The 22,261-nt window shown below is 36.6% G+C and overlaps 2 protein-coding genes across 3 annotated transcripts; one reads left to right on the top strand and one right to left on the bottom strand.

Moving 5' to 3' along the window:
• Positions 1-1,151: 1,151 nt before the first annotated feature.
• LOC147563663 (putative serine/threonine protein kinase IREH1) lies at positions 1,152-11,418 on the bottom strand. Of its 2 annotated transcripts, none has more exons than XM_086639439.1 (18): positions 10,374-11,418; positions 9,081-9,142; positions 8,791-8,973; positions 7,231-8,604; positions 5,759-5,931; positions 5,258-5,504; positions 4,704-4,796; positions 4,461-4,601; positions 4,273-4,365; positions 3,486-3,696; positions 3,232-3,317; positions 2,665-2,753; positions 2,432-2,483; positions 2,282-2,338; positions 2,000-2,179; positions 1,819-1,896; positions 1,480-1,643; positions 1,152-1,382 (listed from the first exon to the last, which is right to left on the bottom strand). In XM_086639439.1, exons 1-17 carry the CDS (start codon positions 11,056-11,058, stop codon positions 1,560-1,562), a joined length of 3,888 nt encoding a protein of 1,295 aa, XP_086495565.1. In that variant the 5' UTR covers positions 11,059-11,418; the 3' UTR covers positions 1,152-1,382; positions 1,480-1,559. The 2 variants fall into 2 exon arrangements, with proteins under 2 accessions (XP_086495565.1, XP_086495575.1); XM_086639449.1 differs by having other exon boundaries at positions 2,009-2,179.
• Positions 11,419-12,752: 1,334 nt separating this feature from the next.
• On the top strand, positions 12,753-19,198 carry PUX2 (plant UBX domain-containing protein 2). Its single transcript, XM_086639427.1, has 3 exons — positions 12,753-14,234; positions 15,818-16,096; positions 18,593-19,198. The coding sequence occupies exons 1-3, from the start codon at positions 13,323-13,325 to the stop codon at positions 18,857-18,859; spliced, it is 1,458 nt and encodes a 485-aa protein (XP_086495553.1). The 5' UTR covers positions 12,753-13,322; the 3' UTR covers positions 18,860-19,198.
• The last annotated feature ends 3,063 nt before the right edge of the window (positions 19,199-22,261 follow it).

Genomic DNA, 22,261 nt, shown 5'->3' with positions numbered 1-22,261 from the left:
ATAGAGCACTGAAAACCAAGGCAAAAGGAGAATAAACTAAAAGTTGGCTCTTGATACCATGTAGAGGTTTGAAAGACTCAAGATACCCTAGTAATTAGGGTATGGATATATTTATAGATAGTAGCCGAATTTACAAAGTACAAGAGTACCCTTAATGAATGAAACAAATACAAATAAGCCAAGAATAACATAATACACTAACACTAAGTTCAACATATTTGTTCACCTTTTTTAGTTCGTTGTCTTCCCAAATGATCATGTACTTCTCAACAAAAAAAATTATCATGCACTTGTATTTAAAAGATATACTTGTTTGCTTCTAGCTTTCTACCATACTACAGTTCGTTTTGAACACGGGTTGGTTCGTCCAAAACACAATCTTTTTAGAAAAACTACAATTCATCTCTACCGACTACTACTTATATCCGACCACCTTGTTGTTTATCTTGATTTTTTTACTTCAAAACTTCTACCCTACTACCACATTAGAAATAATTATATCGTTTAGACACTTCTTAGTTATTTTATTATCAGTCTTTTGTACTTTTTTTAGTTACAACTCTCATTTCAATTAGCATTGCATTTTGGGTTACCTCCATATTTGTTTTTTTTTACCTTTCAACCTTGATTCTCTTATCTAATAGTCCTAAATTTTGTATATTCAACAAACTGGCCCACAAGAAATAATCGTGCTCTAGGGTCACCGAATGAGCACCCTTGTCGTTCTTGTACTTCCTCTCGCTGTTTCTTTGTAGTTCTCCATTATTTCTCTCTCCTCTGAGATAAGAACAAAGGGAACTAGAAAGATAAGAGGTCATGGACTCATGGGTTTCTCATTGTTGATACATGGTAAAATTGAAAATGAGCCAAATTTGGAAATGACTTCCCTCCAGACTTTCCTCTCCTCCTGAGCTTTCAATGGAGTGAAATAAAGGGTGTGGTAAGCTTATAATTTTGGGTGTGCCAATGCAAAGCCTGGACTCCCTCCAGACTTTCTTCTCCTCCTGAGCATTCAACAGTGGAAGGAAAATCAGGTCGAATAATGTTCAACGCAGCCAGAATGGGGTATAAAAGCTGACCGTTATAGGTTTCGAGTTTTCACAACATTTTCTAGGATATCTGCCAATGATTTGCAACAGGCAATAACAATATTTGAAAAAGATCTAATCTCATTGTTGTGGTGATGAGCCCACAATATCAAGTTTCTAATCATCCCATGTTAATAACTGTAAAAACCCATCTCTTGGGTTATATTGTCTTACAACATTGAAATGTTTTGAAAATAAAATAACTTGACTGAAACTGTAGCCCAACATAGTGGAGCAACCAACACATTCGAGGAAGCAACCCTAGAATTTGCAGTCTCAGATGTCTTTCTATCTCTGCAAATGAAGGAACAAAATCAAAACTACAAAAACTAACGAATAAACCAATACCGAAATGAAAAAACACTACACACGTATGTGAGTAAGATCTTACATTTACAGAATGTACAGTACGGTGAAGGTGAAAAAGTCTCCCTGGTTTTTAGTACGGCAACACGAAGAAGAGACATGAATTCAAGCACTTTTATTTGCTGGTTGTTCATCCTTGACACCCTTGACCAGAAGATCATAGTTGATCCATGCTAGATTTTTTTGGTTCTTGACACCAAAAAAAGAAAATCAGTAAGAAAATGTTGTTTCAAGAAATAGATAACAAGAACGAAGATAGCTAAGCAAAATCTATAAAGCAGTAGTATAAGCCCAGGCCCCAGAGGACTCTGTATTCATGTATTTTGCATTAAAAAATTTATTTGTATTAACTATTTGCATATACCTTAAATGAGAAATTACTAAATGAATACTGGCAAGATGAGCTAGGGTTCAGTTCAGCGAGACCTCCACATTCATCTCCCTGTAGTGTTACCGAAAACAAAAGAGAAAGTAAATATATAGATAAAACTACAAAGAATATGAGAAGGTGACTTTAATTGGAGGGAGAAAATTTGTTATATTACGTTGGGTACCAGTTCATCCTGATGATTACTGCAACTGCTGCTTCCACTTATGCTGCCGCTGTCACTTGAATCTTCAAACTCGCTAGGGGCATAAACACGTTCGTCTGATGTGTTCCAAGAGAATCGGCATTGGAAGTAGCTTGTGTCTAGGGCACTCTCTGAATCTGGAATGAATGCCGCCTGACAAAAGCAACGAATTCTTATCATCTTGCAAGAACAGGCGTACAACAAAGATGGAAGATAAAAATAGTAGAGTTTGTAGGGAAGATATCATGTAATCACCTTCTGCCTCGCAAGCGTGTCCCAGTTGATATCTTTAAAGAACGCATGTTGCTTAACCTGGATGTAAAATTTGTTTCAGATGACTGGCAGTTCATTTTTAAAAGTAAAGGGACGTCAAAAACCTTTTTTATCCAGAAAGACAAAGAGTACCTCTGATGCTCCATTTGCACCAAGTCTTTGGTTAGGATCCTCTGTCAATAATCTTCAATTAAGACATTCGGAAAAAGTATTGGTTAAAATGCATATATATCGGAAGATAAAGTAGTATATTGACAAGAAAAAGCGAATTTAATGATTTCCAACTTCAGAAGTGTTGTGGGCAAATATAATGGGATGAGTTCCATATAACATCATATACAAGCCAACAGTAATAGTTTTCTTACCGATCAATTAAGTCTTGAGCTTCAAAGCTCATTTCTTCAGGTACCCGGGGCCAAGGTATATTGCGATTGAGAATATTGTCAAAAATGATCTATATAGAAAGGGAAACAGGAAAGATGTCAATATTGAGAATATTGCAAAAAGTTGTCTAAAATGAAAGGGGAGACATGAAGTATAGAGTAACCTTTTAAAGTAATTCTACGTGTATTTAACTAGCATAAAAAGAATCACATCATTACACTCTTCTAGAATATGTTAGCAGTTCAGCGTTTGCGGATTAAATGGATTGTCTCACAACATTTTACAAGAGATGGTTCCAACCGGAGTACAGAAGTGTCTCCCTTTACTATTAGAGGCGTTTTGAGATACTACCCCACAGATAAGAACTAGATGCGTAACTTGGGAAGAATGATATTGGACTAGGCAAGGGTTTCAGCTCAAGGCAGAAACTTAACATAATCCATGCTCCGAATAAAATGATAAGAAGCCGTCTGAAGATCCAAGTAAACTACAAGAATACAAGCTAATCCATACTAATCCTATGAGACTAAAAAGATAGATGTGATAACCTGAGGATGCTCTGCATTAAAGGGTGGAATCCCGACAATCAGTTCAAAAAGAATAACACCGACAGACCACCAATCAGCCGTTGTGCCTATGGAACAAGAAAATGCCAAATTCAAGTTTAATGTTATAAGATGTGAAAGCCTAAGAGAAATCCTTAACTCATTACAGGTAAAATAAGCACTAAACAGGAATGCAGAATATGTACGACAAGTCCATAACAAAATAGAGAGAAGAAAAGAGGAAACAAGACACCAACCATGTCCTGTTCCTAACAATATCTCTGGTGCCAAATAATCTGGAGTACCAACAGCAGAGCGTTTTTGCCTTCTTTCCTCATTGTGCATTTGCTCAGATCTAGATACATGTGGTTCATCTTCTCCAAGTAGGGATGTGCCACTAACTGCTGGACCAGATAAATCATCAGTGCTGTTGATGAGACCAACCTTCGAGAGCCCGAAGTCTGTTAACTGTTCAGAAAGAAATCCAGATCCTTCAGAAGTGTGCAACTTAAAGAGAATAATGTTTCATAAACTGGAACCTAGTGGAAATGGAGAGTATCAATAATACAGTCCCACATTAATACTAAACTCTGACGAAAACGACAAAGTTATAAGAAAGTATCAATAGTGGGAGTGAAGCCACCGAACATCTCAATGCAAGTCTGGAAGAATGGGATGAGTATAGGCGTATTTAATGTATTTGTTTGATTTGGAGTGATGAGTCCCCTAAAGCAGTGGGTCAGTTTTTTGTGTGTACATGTGGAAGGGGACAGGGATGCCTAAGTTTTCAGACCCGCCAACCTTTATTACTTCAAAAAAGTGAACTTGACCTCCAGCTACTCGATCTTAAAGAATTATATTGTGTTTTAGCTGGTTTTGCATAAAGAACAGCTCCTCATGTTAGATAACAAACATCGGTTACTGTTTTTGAATAAGTAAGAGTTATTACGTCATAAACAACAGTTTTATTTATAAAACCACAAATCCAACATAAGGCTCCCTGTTTCTATAACTAGGTAACTAGTAGAAGCAGAAAAAACTGACCTTGATATGACCATCATGTGCAATCAACAAATTATCAGGCTTTAAATCACGATGAACCACACAAAGCGAATGTAGATATTCTAATGCAAGCACCTGCAAGAATGTATTTTCAGGATCTTCTACTCGGTCTCTAACTATTATTTTGAAATTAAAATTTAGCAATATATATATACACATATATTACTTACAACTTCTGCTATATATACACGAGCAACATCTTCATCCAAACAACCTAAATTTCTCAACAAAGAGTACAGATCCCCACCATTCAAGTACTCCATCACAAGATAAAGGTTCTCACGACATGTAAACGAATAGAAGAACCGAACCTGGTGCAAATCAAACAGGAAAAATCATGTAAGTTGAGTTAGTACATGATTTTACTGGGCATGGCTTAACGCATTAGTTTTTTTATCAGCAAACAAACCTACCACAAATGGATTCTGAACAGAAATCAAGATATCACGCTCCGCCAAAATGCTCTCAACCGCATTCTTACGAATCATGTCAGCCTTTTTAAGAACCTGGAGGGTTTTTACATATGCCCATCAAGTAAATAAATTAAAAATGGATAGAGCTAGAGGTCACATATATCAATTACTGGATCATAATACTCTAACATGCCAGTGCGTGATCCTTAGGTTGTAAATAACAGCAAGATTAACTGAAAATAAAATCGACAGTATACATAACAAACAACTAAACAAGTTCTCTTCTGCATTCCTGTTTTTTTATTCAAAGAAGTAAAATCGACTTTTCACCTCCATAAAGCATGAAAACCGCTGTTAAGATTAATCAGAGTGTACTGATGTGTTTACAATAGCCCAACGCCATCTACAGAACTTACTTTCTAGTCATAATTTCGGAAGCAATTGTAGAATGTACAAGGAAAAAAGCAATGACCAACATGACATGAAAAGTGAAACGTAAGTGTATAACTACCAAAAAATTATCACACTGTGCAGAAAAATATAATGTTGAGTACCTTTATAGCAAAGAGATCACCCGTTGTTCTCTTCTTTGCCAAGAAAACCCGACCAAAAGCCCCACGACTTATTGGCTTGATAATCTCAAAGTCATCAATAGACGTACGGTCCTTTGATGAGTGAATGGGGCTTGTTCTCAAGCTGTGTACCACATCATCTTCCAACAGGCCATCTTCATCAATTACAGTACTTGTTATATCGACCTTTTCATCATCAACAAGCTCACATAGCTGCAAGTATTTTTCCCTACATAATCGCATCCATGAGCCGAAGAGTTTATCAGGTGATGGTTTTGCGAAATTAATTAAATATAGAAACTAATTGACCGGAAAAGTTGAGGGAAGGAGCTAAGCAAAGAAAATCTCCAACTGTTCATGAAAATTGTTACGGTCTACAACACTTGCGCATTCGTGGGAATAAATAATACAAGAACAGAATATATTCTGCATAACGCCTACAAATCTAAGCAACTTATGTGAAGTACAATGTTATGGACTCACCTGATCAATTTTTCAATGCGATTTCCAAATGTCTCCACAGTATAAGCATCGAGCTTCCTGCGATCCACTACTACGCGCAAGTCTTCAAGACAAGTAACCAAATATGACACGGAACATTCATCATGCATTGGTGTATTTGCTACACATCGAGCGATGTCAACGAGTTCATTCATCTGCGTTTGTCAGAAATAGCTAGGGAATTGTTAAGTTTATTCGCAGCAAACGAAAAAGAAAATTGAAATTAATGCACCAGAAGGTCTCTTCAAATGGAGGGGAAAAGAGTACTGCGACAATCACATCAAAGCAGCCACATGAGCAAATAAACAACGATAAATCAGGAGAAGGGTGTGAAGTGATTACTACTTTAAGAAGAAAATAGTTTAATTATTTGACATAAGTAATGTAGCTCAGGAGTCAGGACTAAACTCAATCCAGTTCAATGATTCAGTCAGAAAACATTTGTCAGAGTGACTTGTGGAAGCATATGTTATGCATAGCGGACCAGTACCAAGTACCAAGTAACGGATACCTCTTCAACCAAATATACCCTATGTGAGAATTCCGGGAACATTTGTTCAACATTCCTTAGCCTTGGGCTTTAAGTGAGATTATATGAGAACCGCAAGTGACTAACAAAGCAACAATGTTTTCAAGTTTCAAGTGACTAAATGACGGATAGTAGGAGCAGAATATTCTCGAGTCTTGACACCTAAATAAAAAGTAGGCTTAAATGGAACCCAGAGAGGGATGGGACTATTCATCTCAATTCCAATCATAATTAATTGCAACCCGGGCAGACATTTATATAGAATCCTCCAACTCCTTCTCTTATGGTTTTTTGGGCTGCGAGTCGATGAACGTATTCCCCTCTCTTACTACTAAACTGACTTACTTGTAGTTGACATTACTGTTAATTTTATAAATGTCTATCACGGTCAACCTTCTTGTTTCTATTTCCACTTTTCATACTTTAGTCAACAGTTAGACCAAAGAACTAATACTCGGCTTCTGTCAATTTTGTAGGCATGAAAATGGACGAAATTTAATTTCTTGATCGGGAATTATCAAAGAGCAAGCAAATAAATTTTAGTTTTGGATATGTCAATATTTAATTCCTTGAGTTAGACTATGACATGGGTTAAATCCTATTCCTTCTAACTAGCTGATTGCTCGAGATGTAATTCACCGAGTTAGTTCATTCAGAAATCTCTCACATATACCGTACCAGCCTCATCTTGCATTCTTTATGCTGGAGGCTACCAACAAAGAGACTGGACGTCGTCAACTATGAGCCCCCTTTAGCAAATAGTAGCTCATGATTAGGCGGGAATTCTTCTGGAAGACTGTAACTTCGAGTTCTTTTTTCAGTTTTTTTTTTCCGTAGACAATCATTTGCAACTAGGTTTTTCAGCCAGCCTTTACTTATTAGAAATTTGATAGAAGATCTACAAAATGCTACTAGAAAAAAGTACCTGCGGGATGTCTTCATGTTCAGGATATGCACCCTTTCCTGGCAATAACAAGTCTATTGGGCTATTCCTTGGTGTCAACAATGGAGATCGAGGAGTCATGCTTCCAGCTGATGATGTTGTCATTCCTTGATCGGACTTCGGGGCAAAACGAGTTTTACATGACATGGATGTTAGACCCTTTAGGTCATCCATTGAAACAGAATTATCAGTCTCCGGGAGACAATCCAGCATGTCTTCCGAGCCTCTCCTAGACCAATCGCTAAGTTTTGGCGATAGAACATCAGATTCTTCAGTAGCACTTGAATTTGAAACTTTTGCAACATCAGGACTTCCTACAATATTCTGTGAATCCCTCTGTGAAAAGGATTCCATCATTTTTTCAAGTGTATCTGCAATCCTGATAAGACGCTCATTAACACTCAGCCCCTTCTGATCGCATCTATCGGCAATGGCACATATTCTTGAATGTTCTTCTACATATGCAGTTGGTACCTCCTCTTCACATATGCGACAAATTATTGAATTCTCGTCAGAGTGAATAGATTGATCCCAATAACCCCAAGAAGGTCTTTGCCGATGCTTTGTAGGAACAGAAGAATTCCCAAGATCTTTAGACGGAGGATGTTCAAGATGCTTAACAGAGACCAAATCTCCATCAGAACTTGCTGTCCTGTTAAGTATCTCTGGGCCTTCCATCTTGTCATACTGCCGATCATTTACTTGTACAGTTTCTTTCAGTACTTTTTCTGCTGGAGAGGGGAACTTCTTCCATGATGCCATTTTGCCCCTGCTAGCAGATGAATCAAGTTGCTTTATAATTTCACCATCAGGAGATGAAAGTCTATCTGCAGGCTGCACAATGCCTGTTTTCCAACCAAATCCGCTTTGGTCCTGGCTGAAAAATTTCTTCTGGGATGTTGTCTTTACACTCTTTGCAGCACCAATAGCTTTCTCATTCCTTAATATGCCTGATACTCGTTTATCAGCAGATTGCATGACTCCAGATCGCCGAAGACCGACGTGGACATCCACAGCCATGCCACTCTCCTTGTGGAATTGCAACAACCTTGTGCATCTTGTGAGAATGAAGAGCATACGAGTATGAAGCTGCTTCAGTATACCCATAGGAAGCTCCTGGCGCCGATCATCCAAATCCTGAACTATGCCTTCACACTGAAGCCAGAACTCTCCAGGTGACATAACAGCGCAACGTCGTGCCAAAACCAACAAATCTTCTATTGTTTCTTGCCAGTCTGGATGAGTTTCTGCATTTTTTTCCAAAACTCCAACCAAATCTCCTGCAAAAATAGCAAGATCGGAATCCACTTCCTCCTTTGCTTTGTCAAACTTTGCACGGATGACAACCAAAACCTCCTACATGTACAAATCGGATAGTGAGAGGAGGGAAGGAGGGAGAGAGAGAAAAAGAGATAAATACAAAAACGAAGAAAGTATTTTGCCAATACAGAATCAGCTCCAAATAAACATTTCTGATTAGCATTCTAAGTTAGTGACAGGTACACATGATTCCTTCTAGACAACAACTTTAGTAATAATTACCTCCAAGTTATTTAAGCCTCTAGGCTTCCAAAATGGATATGGGCGCACACCTTTTGAGTTCAACTCATGTGAAAAACTTTTAATATCACCAGGAAACCTCTTCCTAGGAGCACTTGTAACCCGGAGGAGGGCTTGGAATCGAGGAGATTCGGACTCCTTTGGTGTTTCACAGTCAAACGAAGGCTGCAATTAATGTCCAAACTATCAGCAAATTCAAACTGAAAACAATAACTCAGTCAATGTAATCAATATTCAATAACAAACAAAACAATAACCTTAATCATACATACCTCGGGAGTGCAAACATCTGACCGTAAGCATCCAGAATGGCCCCATGACGAATTAAATTGCCCTGGAGACAATGAATTAATCAGACAGAGATCTTGATAGTCTTAACTTAGAATTTCACACACAAATATGACATCTAATCACAAGTTTTTTTAGAGCATCACAGAAGAAGAAAGTATCATTAAAGCAGAAGTGTAGAACTAAATGTACAGAAGAAAATGATAATATATTGACGCATTTGAATATTTTCAGAAAGTATTTGAACTTCTCAAAATAAGGAAAAAAGAAAGACAAAAAAAGCATTAGAAGTTTGGAATATGACTAACAATTAAAACTTGGATATTCTAGATCATGTGCTATCAGTTTTCAAAAGCAATATAATTATGTACTAAGTTGCTCGTCCAAGTTTTCGATACGCAAGTTATGTAGGTGAGAAGTCATAGTGTAGTGAAAATAGAAGATATGCTGAACCAGGATTATACGTAAAAATCTTTCTAAGTTCCTTTCGTCAAGACAATTCATTTGGAAATTATGAAGACAATAAAGTTGAAAGAAAAACGCTTCAAGTTAGACTATATCTGCTCACTTGAAGTCCACATTTTAAAGGACCCAGCCACCTTGTACTGTTTTTTTTCCTTTTTAATTCCATCAAATCGTCGGAAAAAGAACACTTAAAGTAAGACCAGGCGACCGGCTATCCTTTTGATGAGGTGAGGCAGAGGAAGCCTAATAGAGATATGAATGATTTTTAATAAGAATAACATGAACAAATGCATCTTGCTTGTTTCTATCGAGTAAGAACTGCAGTTTAATTTGCTTAGTGTTTTGGTTTCAGATGTCAAGGATCCAACAAAGTTTTACTTCTCTCCGAACAAATGAAATGCTTACAGTTAACGATAACTTTTTCCTCCCAATTTTCACAAACGCGGAAGTACGATGATCTACAGCAGGGTGCGCCAATTTGACCAGAATTCAAGGTTTATGGAAGGTCAGGAACATGAGAAAAACCAATGAGCTCCAACAGCAAAAATTTGCATATCTACGTGTAATTAACCAAGGGAGATGAGAATTTGGTAAAATGAATTCAGACGAGAAATCCGTAGATGAAGCAGGTGTTAAATTAACCATAATTAAATCGCATTTCAAGGTTCAACTTATGCAACTCAGAGTTCATTAATGGTAGTTCGATACCTCATGGCTCCCTAGTGTAAAATTATTAACAGCACACAAACAAATATCATTTGAATTTCATGGTAGTGAAAAGACTGTATCAAATAACATTAATAAATTCATACCCTTTTCAGCAGATGAATCGCCATTGTTGAGACTAGTTCGAATCTGAACATTTGGGCTCTGATCTCTACTCTGCCCACTCCCAGTTGACATACTATCACAATTACTAACATTATCCAACCAACTCCCAGGAGAAGCATTTTCCAACGTCACCATCTTGCTCAAATTGTTCTTCAATTCCTTCTTCGGCCCATAATTCTTCCCAGAAGAAGAAGAACAACCATCAACGCCTGCCCTAGAAAGATTACTAGCACCTAATGTAGAACCCTTGTCACCTCTAAGCCCAAAGAAACTTTCTTGCGGAAGTGGTCCTGATCTTGTCTTAATCCGATTCAATCCAAGTGAAGAAGCAAGAATCGGTGATGCTCCTGAAGAAGCACCAACCCCTTCTTTCATATCCGGAACTTTACTACGAAATTTCGGAGCTGATATTGGTACTTCTTTACCTTTGATATCTTTCTTCTTTTGTTGATTTTGTACTACTGATTGTTGTAAACCATCTTTAATTAGGGTTTGTCGACAACCAAAGCTACTGTTTCCGATCTGAACCTCTTCCTTACCAGATTTAACCTTTTTCTTATCCGATCTACTGGGGGAATCAGAACCTATTGTTTTAGGACTGTTTGATCCATCTGATTTTGATGAATCTGATTTTTTAGAAGAGAAAAATCTACCTTTGAACACCATTTTATTAGGGTTTTGATATCAATTGTTGCTGGATTTCAGTCATGAAAATGAAGACTTGGAAGTCAGAGTCACAGTGATAAATTAACCCTAATTTCGGAGTCGACGAAGAAGTTGTGTTCAGATGGCTATCTGCCTATCTTTACAGTTTCTATAGAGAGAGAGAGAGAGAGAATAAAGGGAGAGTGAGTGAGAAATGTTAGGCTTTTATACGCACTGTCACTAGTGGCGTTTTTTCACTTCCATCCATAATCTTTACATAATTACTCAGATTTACCCACATCCTTGAGATTTTGTGTTGTCTTGATTCACTAAATGGAGGAAGATCTAACTAACACACCCAAGATTTGGGTCACATTTTTTTTTTTTTTTTTGAAACAGATTACATTGTCGTATAATTAGCATTGAATACATCAAAGATGTGATAAGCTTGCTACCCGCCCACTCAAACTCTAACATGACCTGGCCTATAGTCCACTCAAACATAACCTAGCCTATAGCCCAACTACACTACCTTATTTATACCCTATGAATCTCAATTCAAATAACCAAAGATTCCACCTTCTCTGAAATTCGAAACTGGGACCTCCAGGGATTTCTGGAGTTTATGTCAACACCTTGGAACCACTTGGGCTACCAACTGTTGACTTGGGTCACATATTTTAACATTTATGGTTTTCGATTTTGTCCTACAAACAAAGTATTCTGGTAGTGAATTAGAAAGTTATTTTATTTTTGTGTTCGAAATTATCCATTTGTGCTTTTACATTCTCTTTCCTCATCCAATCACATTTGTGTGTTATTTTGGTAAAGGAAAGAGGGAAAGTCGGAGAAAAAGAGATGAAGAGATCGGTCAATACTGTGCTTCTAAGTTGGTCCAAAATATTTCATTCGTTGATACTAGAATCCATCACATTTTCTCATTTGTGTTGGCAAAATTGTATAATTTCGCGTGTTTCCCACACTCTCATGCTAATTTTTGCAAGAGAAATAGCCCTTTAATCTGTTAATTTACGTAACACTCTCATTTCAAAAGTTTGAAAGAGATAAGATATCCAAACCGGTCTACTCGTGAGTGAGAAGAACGGCTACAACGTAATTAATACAAATGTAACTTCTGTTACCAGCACATGGCAAAAACACGTACATGAAAAAATAATGGAAATGTTCATTAATATGGTCATAAAGACGTTGTAAAAAACTAAGTACGAAGTTCTTGTGTGCGAGTCATTAAATTTCTATGACCAACATCTCAGTCATTTCGTTTTTGAATTTTGTGCAGGTATTTGTCGATATTTCATCCTGAGACACAAGTCTCTTTGAAGTTTTGTTAAAAAAAATTTGTTACTAGCATAACTTTTATACGTGAAGTCTTTCCCGTAAAGAAATTATTGGGATATCTTTTTTTTTCTTTAATATCCAATTTAAGCTACCCCTATTTAATGTCTAATTAGAGACTTCTCCAGCTAACAAAATCTGTTAGATATAGGTATTTGTCGATACGTTGAAAATTTATTACAGGTAATACATTTCACCACGAGACACAAGTCTCTATGCAATTTTATAAAAAGATATACTGTTATTGGCATGTTATATGTGAAGTCTTTCCCACAAGAGAATCATTGAGATCTCCCTTCGTCATCAATATTCAATTTGAGATATCCTTATTTAATGTCTAACTAAAGATCTCTTCAGGTAACAAAATCTATTAGATTCAGGTTACTGTATACATGTGCAGTTTACACACGTACAAAATTAACCAAAATGTTATACTTTCCCTCTTCTCATGATTCTTCTTTTCCAACTACCATCAGAGACAAATAACCCCTTCCCCTCTGCCAAACGAACAAGATAGATATACAGATTTCACCTGTTAACATAAAAGATAAAAAATATATGAAAAATCCCTTTCTACTCCCTATGTCTGTTGAGAAAATGGGAAATTAGGTCATTTTCATCGATTTGTGCATATGCGAACCGGGCGTAAAAACAAATTTGTTAGTCGATGGGGCATCCTTAATTAAACACCAGTGACGAGGGGCTAACCCTAATATTCACACCCCTTAATCCCTCATTTTCTTTTTATCATATCGTGGATTATACGATTAGACTTCGTAGTTAAGACAAACCCAGTGAAGTAAATTCGTTATACGGTTACCGCGTACCAGTTGGTAGTCGTCGTTTCCGAAGTTTTTCATACATCGTTAGAGATCATCATCTTCTTCTCCGGGAAGGATTTAATTGTAGAGAGAGAAAGAGATCGAGACATGGACGAAGTGAAGGACAAAGTCAAGGGTTTCATGAAAAAGGTAAACAATCCATTCACTTCTTCTTCTTCTGGTAAATTCAAAGGTCAAGGTAGAGTTTTAGGTTCATCTTCATCCGATTCATCACAACCACAACTACCGTTCACCAACCCTAATCGGAACCACCAACCACCACCAACACGAATCCCCCCACCTTCTAGCTCACCATCAAACCCTAATCCCAAACCTAAGCCACCAAGCAATCCAAATACCAGCTCAATCAATCAGGTACCAACTAATGTCAACTCTCATCAAACACCAGCTGATGGGTCGTTCGATCCATTTGGCTCTTTAGTAACTTCTAGTAAACGATCTCAGAATGGTTATACGCTAGATATTTTCGAATGCCCTGTTTGTGGTAAATCTTATCGATCCGAAGAAGAAGTATCAGTACATATTGATAGCTGTCTAGGTAAAAGCTCTACTAATAATGGTGGGAATGATGAAAAGTCGGAGCTAATTGATGATGAAATTCCTAATATGGATTCGCGAAACGAATTGGCTAATTGTGTTGGGACTTTTGTTTCTGGAGGGGCATCGGAAGGATCGATTGAAGTTGTTCTTAAGCTGTTGAAGAATATTGTTAATGACACTCAAAATGCTAAATTTAGAAGAATTCGGATGGGAAATCCGAAGATTAGAGAAGCTATTGGTTCTGTTGTTGGTGGGGTAGAATTGTTGGAGTGTATTGGGTTTAAGCTTCAAGAAGAAGGCGAAGAGATGTGGGCAGTGATGGAAGTTCCATCACAAGAACAAATTTCTTCCATCAGAGAAGTGATATCATTGTTGGAACCGCCTAAAGTTAAAGAACTGCCTTCTGTGGTTCCAAATGTAGAAGTTCTTCCAGTGGAGCCAAAAAAGATTGATAGACAGGTATATTGATACCTAACCTTTGGTGATTTCTTCATGTGCTGGAATTATTTGATATTGTTAACTGAATACATCCTGTACTTGTGGTCAGATTGTTAATTTAAAGTTGTGATATTGATTACAGTAGTGGTTTATTGGAGTCCAATTTTATTGACACATGTCAATTCATAGGTCTAGAAGACCACAAAATGTGATTGTTATTATAAACAATTATCGTCATAATAGTCTTGGGTATGGTCGAATTGACGGTTTATATGTCCTTAGATCACATTGTCGGTTTCTGGGATCAGATAAACATACAGTGAGATTGCGACTGTGGAAGTCCATTGCGGGGAGAGGGTGTAGGAGCATAAATCTATAGAACAGCCAATAGCGGGCTTTTAAGTCCCTACCACTCACATAGTGGAGTGATGCATTTAGGTAAAACATGGAGTCAAATATGGGAAATTGGAGGTAGAGAAACATATAAATTTAATTGAAGTCGGAGTAGAGAATTTTTCATCAAGAAAGTGAGTTTTGCTCCGTAAAGATACAAGATTAATGACAAACTCCTTCCAAACAGGATATAACTACGAGTCTGTATTTCAGCATCATAATCATGGTATTAGATCATATTCACGTCATGCATTGCACTTTCGCTACTCCAAAGTTTATTTTGGAAAACTACAATAGCGTAATAGTTAGTGATCATCTCTATAATAGCTGGCTTTTACTTAATGTATCTTGGCTAACTTAAGTTTTGACCATTTTGTACTCAAGATGAAATATGGCATGGTCCAATTTTAGCAAAAATATTACCGACTCCTACACAAGAAGTATACTTACATGATGGCTACTACTCGTTTTAATGACTCTTAGAACAGTAATTTATACTCCACCGAACCAGTTACCACCTTTCACTGTTGGATGGAGTTTTTCTCAAGTTTTGAAGGTAGTTCATTAACGACTAGCCCGAGTTATGAGAAACTCAGGTAGGGAAATATATCGAGATTCCTGCTTGTGTATTTAACTTCTTTCACTACTCGGATCAATATTGATTTATAACGTAACACAACTAGTAAATCGCAGCATGACATTGGTGTTAGACTTAGATCATACCTCTCATTCACACTCCAAAATTGACAGCTTGAGCTCATATTTTAATTTTATCTGAAGTAAGGTATGGTTTGCTTTGAGTTCAATACTAACAAATCAAAACTCTAAGTATTACATACCACAGGATGGCTTTTGACCATCATTTGAGTGCTTAGATCGTGATCTAAACTCAAGGAATATCTCTGTGGCTTCTCCCTTCAGTTTTATCGGAGCTTTTCGTTCGGGCCCATCATGAATCTGGCTTGCACGAGTCAGATATGTATCATGGTTTCTTGGTTCCCATTAATTTTTCTCATTTACTGGTTTCCTTTTACAGTGTCTTCAGTTTAATTTTGTAATACAATTATTATTGTGGTGCATTGTGCACAAATTCTTTCTTTGTTCTTTTGAATTGTATGAAAATTCTAGGTTATTGGTCATGGTCTCATTTATCTCTCTTGCTAGCTCTGATAAACTGCTCCTAACAAGATTCAGTTTTTTTTGTTCCATAGGTACGAGTCTTTTTTTCTGTTCCTGAAAGCATTGCCGCGAAAATTGATCTGCCAGATTCGTTCTATAACCTGTCAGTTGGAGAGCTGAAAAGAGAAGCTGATCTGAGGAAGAAAAAAATGGCAGAATCACAACTTCTGATTCCTAAGTCATACAAGGAAAGACAAGCAAAGGCTGCAAAAAGGAAGTACAAAAACACTGTTCTTCGTATCCAGTTTCCTGATGGTGTGGTTCTTCAGGGGGTCTTTTTACCATGGGAGCGAACCACTGCACTATACGAGGTTAGTATTTAAATACCTTCAGTGAACTCTTTCAGTGATGGGGTTCCATTATATTTATTAGTTCGTCCGTATATATTTCTGATTCCTTACATTTATGTTTAGTTAGACATGTCTACTTAAAAGCATACGCTCCTTCCATTAAAAGTTCCACTAATAGATTCTGACGTTTCACATCACCTATGATGATGCTAAAATTCGAAGGACTATTACACCTTTCGGTCATTTATGTGGTTTACTTTTGCTCACGTTAGGTTAGATTCTAAGAAGCTTTTAATAGACTGAGCTTCTATTGAAAAGGTTAGGTGACCTTAAATGTCATGAGTGCAAGTTAATCACCTCTTTACTTGGAATATTGGATCTGATTCTGCCGTTATTTAATGCGGTATATCGTGTGTTTGCATTTGTGCATGGTAAGTTTATTAAAAAAAGAACTGCAAGATAGTAATTGATGTTTCCATTATTATGAGCTAGCGGCTGAGGAAGTATATTAATATAAAATATCATGTATGTCGAAGTAATTTTTAGCAGTAAAATTTCTCTTACCTTTTCAGTGAAGTAGACTAGAGGTGAAAAAGGAAAGTAAGTGGAGTTATTGATTATTTTTGTGAGACCTTGAATAATAATGGTTAGTTATTGAGTTAAAAAGCCCATTGAAGCCCATTAACAATGGTACATGAAGGAAGCTATATGAGCAAACAAAATTGCATCTACTTATCTTGTAAGTAGTCTGCGTTCCGTAACCTCTGTAACGTTTTTATGTCAGTGTCTTCTCTATACATGAATGATTTGTTGAATGACTAGCAAAGACTGGTTTTGGTTCCTTCGCCCCAGCTCTGTGAAAGCTATTTTTTGGTGCCAATCTAGTATAGATTTAAAGTGATGCATTCTGAACGTCTAGCACAAGGTTCCAAATCAACTCTGTTGGTAGTCATTATCCAGGACGAGGGAAAATCAAAAGTAGGTCCTGGGGAATTTTTCCAATCTCAGTTTAATAGTCCGGGGGTCACTGAAGAACAATAATCTGCGGAGTAAAAGGAGAGATGGAAAGTCCTAATCTAGGTTTAACCTATCAATTTACTGGTAATCTGGTACTGCCATAGTGATGATTTGGCTATGTTTCTTTACCCGAGCAATATTGGCAATTGGCAGTTGGAATATCTTTTTTTCTGCGGACCTTACCTCATTACCCTGGCCTGACATCTTTAAACTGTTCGATGTCTAGCCCGGTACAGTAGGAAAGCAATAGCAAATGCCTACTGTATTTCCAGTTAATCATTCTCCCATTTCACCAACTAAATTGCAGTGAAACTGAGCGGTGTCGATAGATTCGGTTGATGAATTTGTTCTGCTTCCACCTTTAGATCTTGGACCTTGTGTTTGTTGATTTTCAGTTGTTGAGACTCCAAACTTTGCCACTTGCATCCATGGTATGACTTGGAGTGAAGAAAAACAATCAGAGTCTATAGGTTGCCGACGCAAGAGTTCATGGTCCAACATACCCAGAGGCTTAAAATTTTTGGTGAACTACTTGGCAAAAGATGCAGGAACCCAGTAATTTAGATCACAGCTGCCACTTGCATCTAGACGATGCCGCGATGGCTGTGAGCCATTGTTAACGGAGAATCCAAATTTGAATGATGATCTAATCTTCCTCGGAGTAATGACTCCAAACAAGCCCATGGAGACTCCAGCTACTGTCTTAGATATGCCTTTCATAATCCGTCCTCGGTGCCTTATGCTTGAATTTGACACCATGTCAGCCTCGTTATTACAGTAGGTGTCGTTTAGTCTGAATGTTGTCCACCCTTATGATGAAAATAATAAAGCTTCTATGAACTATCCCGTTCTCGCAAGTGTTGAAACGGCAGTGCCAGGTATAGCATTACTTTGTTGCCCACCCTTTGGTAACTAATTGTAGAAATGGTTACTCTGATATAAAATTATGTTTTAGCTCTATGAAATCAGTTCTTTGAGCGACAGGGCTATAGACAGATGCTATTAGACGATTTCTTTTTTCCGGTCTACATCCTCCCTGTGAGAAATTTCTCCCCATGAGACTTAATAATGCAAAAGATGGAAGCTATGAGTGGCTTTGATTTTCACTGATTGCTCCGCAAGGAAATTATATGTTTCATTTTTGTTGGATATCTTATGCAGTAGTAAGCTGATTCCGGTGGTATACTTTCCATTCGTCGATGGGATAAGACCAATTCTCTTCCGATAATAGTGACTAAACTGGTCGATAAAAGAGATGCTTATTTATTTAAAGTTGCCACTTCCTCGAGTTACCCTAAAATTTAATATCTCAGTACTTAGAACTATACATTATTTTTCAAACCTGTATTTATTCCTGAAGCATTTTCTTCCTCTTATTATCAAATAGTGTTTGGTTTTATTCATTGGTAAGCAGGTTTGACATTCTTTTATTTCCGCCACGAGCTCACCTTTCTTTAGTTTGATTTGTTAGAAAGTCTTCAACTCTCTCTTATGTTTCAGTTTGTAAGCTCATCACTGAAAGAGGCCAGTTTGGAATTTGAGCTATGGCATCATCCAGCAATACTCAAGCGATCAGCTATTCCTTGCTTCCCAGTAGCAGGAGAAAAAACAGCACCAACACTAGAAGAAGAGGATCTAGTCCCGTCAGCTCTAGTGAAGTTCAAACCTGTAGAGACGGACTCCATTGTTTTCACCGGGCTGGCCAATGAACTTCTCGAAATCAGTGAGCCGCTCACTAGTAATTCAACAGCAAATTCTTCTTCATAATTTCAACCGACAACATTTGACGATGTTTTTTCTTTTCCCTTGACCTTATAAACGCATTTTTACTGTTCCATTGTCTCTGCCATATATACACTGTACATTTATTCGAAACTTTTGTGTTTTAATGATTATATCTGCTCCTAACCATGATGGAGTACTTGAAACAGAAGGATGGAGTATAAACTTGTGATCCAAGTTGGTTGATTGTGTCTAAAATCAAGAAAAATAAAAGAAATAGTTTATACTTCATAGATTTGTTAGTTCTGTAACTTGAGTTCGGTTGAGGTTTGGAGTACATTGTTTATGAAGTTTGGAGTAAATATCATATTTTTGTTCTTTAAACAGGAGTCTTGCAATTTTTGTGCAATTTATTGTTTTGTATACAACCAAATTTGATGGGGTATGTGAGAATTCTTACCATTAAGAATGTGAAAGTTTTTCAGGCGCCTTTTATTTGGCAGGTTTCATATTTTGCCTTTGATTTTGGAGAATAACTTCAAAGAAGAAAAATGCTATTTGACATGAAAAATGGGCCACCACAATGCGAAGGTTGATGTGGCCAACACCCATTGGGCGCGTGATATAGAGAGAGAAATGATCTGCCCAATAGGCGGCGGCCACATCAAATGGGCATGTGGTCAACCCCATTATTTGGGTAAATAGAATGAGATTTGTAGAGGGTAAATAGAATGAGATTTGTAGAGCATCAGACATGTTAGATTGGACCTTCAGAGTTATATTGGTAGTCATTTTGGAATAGGTGGGAGTACACTGGAGAGTTTGAGCAGAACCTAGGCCGCCTGCATCGAACTCTTCAACATTTCATGTTATTTTTAGGACCCTTCGGTAGTAATTCATCATTTTGGAGTATACAGGGGTGTAACTTTGTAAGGGGAGAGAGCCCTTCCTGCATCAAACTCTTCAACATTTCATGTTATTTTTGGGACAATTCGAGTGCGTATGTCTTAAATGTGATGAATTCTCGAAAGTACCTAACTAGTAAACCATGGAAAATAAACTCCTATGGATTAACTATAATCCTTCTTTGTTGACTAGCACTTAACTACTTAAGTAATTCTTAAACTATAAAAAAAAATTGCTTAGAGAGACTAAAAATAATAGTATTACTCATTTCCACCTTTAATGTATTACATTTGCTCCAGCCTCCATGTGGGGAGAGAAAATTACGTTTTAGGTATTTAAGCATATTTTACTATTTCATTTTTGTTTTTCTTGTATTAAATACTTATTAGTCACTTTCACTAGATTTAAAAACGATTATAAACAAAGACAGGAGAACTAGTTATTAAAAGGGTATCTTAGAAGCCTAGCACTAGTAAACATTTGATTAATAAGTTATACATATTATGCCTTTGATTAAATTTATTAGTGAATTATTAAATATTTTAATATGAGATTTAATTAAGTTAATAAAAGGGGAAGAAGCACTTGACTTTCTCCAGTTGTGCTTCCCTCATGCCCTAACTCACTTGTTTAACTCTTCTCCAGTCTGACAATAGTATTTAAATAATTTTTTTACTTTGATAGTGAATTTAATAGGAGTTTTTGACATGTTATTTGACATGTTATAAAACTGTCTATCTTAATATAAAAGTCTCATCATCTCATGTATATTAGTATGAGAAAACACTGGTATGGGGATCTTTGCACCAAAGTTTAAGCTTTTGTTGAAGGTACCACATATTAAACCATACTCGCTTCTGACCCAGAATTCATCGAGATTGCTTCTCTTCTTCTAACTATTCCTATACAATATTGGGGTTGCCTCGTAAATAAATGGATGCAGAATGAAACATATTTTTCATAAAAATGGTGATTTTGAAAAATTGATGTTTTCCAATTCTTTTTAAGGTCTTGCCCAAAGTTTAACTCAGTAAATTGATTAACGTCTTTCGCACCGCTCATATGACCAATTATTTTTCTTATAATCTCAATAAATTAAGTCAAAAATAGAAAACAATGTCATCAATTAAGTAAAACTGTAAAGTCAAATTTAAATTATTCTAGCATTTCTAAGCACATTTGAATGGAGATGCTTTAAAGTTCTTCTCCATAACTAAACTAATTAATATCAATATTTTAAGGAAGCATTTGAATAAAATAAGGTGCATATATGTTCATCTTTAGGTGATTCAACTCTTGTCCTTTTGGCAAAGTTCATGCTCCACCACCAACATAATATTTTAGTATATAAAACTTCTCCTTAGATTCTCTACCTGAAGAAGTGCTATATATCTACTTATTTGTTTGTTATTTTTTAAAACATATTCTATTCTATATTAAAAAAAAACACTTATCATAATTTACATTGATAATCATATTTTAAGTAATTCAAGCCTAAATGCCAGTTGGCCACTGACCAAATACCAATGACTTTATTTTGTTTTTGACAATTTTGGATGGACTTTATTTTTGTCAATGAACTTTTGGTTATATATTTTTCAATATCATCATAGGCTACTTGTTTGAATTCAAGATTGTTTCTCTTTTTTTATGTATTTGGGATACAAAATTTATTGGTCTTTTATACCTACTGACTTTAGACATATTGGAAACTTCAAAACTTTTATTTATTAGATGCAATTAAATGGGATCATTTTCAACAAAAAAAAAACAATTAAATGGGACATCGGGCACAAAATTAAACACAACGAAAAATATTGGTGAATACAAAAAAGTTGATTAGTTGCACATTGAAATAGAGTATTCTTATGTAATTGCAGTATCTAACCAATAATGTGGTCATTTTTTACTCTTCAAGTTAATTACTTTTGAACTTTTTAGTATTTTTTTTCAATTACTAGTGTGCCTCAAACATTGACCTCTAAGATGGAAGATTAAACATCTTACCACTATAACCAAAGATTGTTTGCTTGATATAGCTATTAACTTGATAATAAGAGAAAAATCTCACAGCCTCATCTATGGGGTAGTTATCCATAGTTATCTTTCAATTTATTCAGTTTTTCCCTCTTTCTTAGTTCCAATCTCTCTTTCTCCTTCTTTCTTTTTCTCTCTGTTTCTAAGAGGATATTATGTTGTGGTGTGTTGTGATGTTGGGTGGTGACTGACTTGCTCATGGTGGTGGTTTTAGTGGTGGTTGAAGAGTACAGATCTGGTATGGAAAAATTTGATTTTATGATTGAATCTGGTTGTGGTGGTGTGAGTAGTGGTGGATTGGGGTGTTCGGATCTTGCAAGGGTACAAGAAAATGTTGGAGATCGGATCTGGTGGAGGGTTAGTGGCGATGGTGGTTGTGAGGTGGTGGTGACGGTGGACTCTGGCTCTGGGATTCAGTGGTGGTGCGATGGCGTGGAGTTAATTAGCAAATGGTTGTGATTATGGTGATGGTGGGATATGGGATTCAGTGGCAGCGGTTTTTCG

This window comes from Eschscholzia californica, unplaced genomic scaffold (genome assembly GCF_041429995.1).
Source record: "Eschscholzia californica isolate CP2 unplaced genomic scaffold, dmEscCali1.0.p SCAF_1, whole genome shotgun sequence".
Taxonomy (NCBI): Eukaryota; Viridiplantae; Streptophyta; class Magnoliopsida; order Ranunculales; family Papaveraceae; genus Eschscholzia; species Eschscholzia californica.
This window is presented reverse-complemented; position numbering and strand designations above follow the sequence as displayed.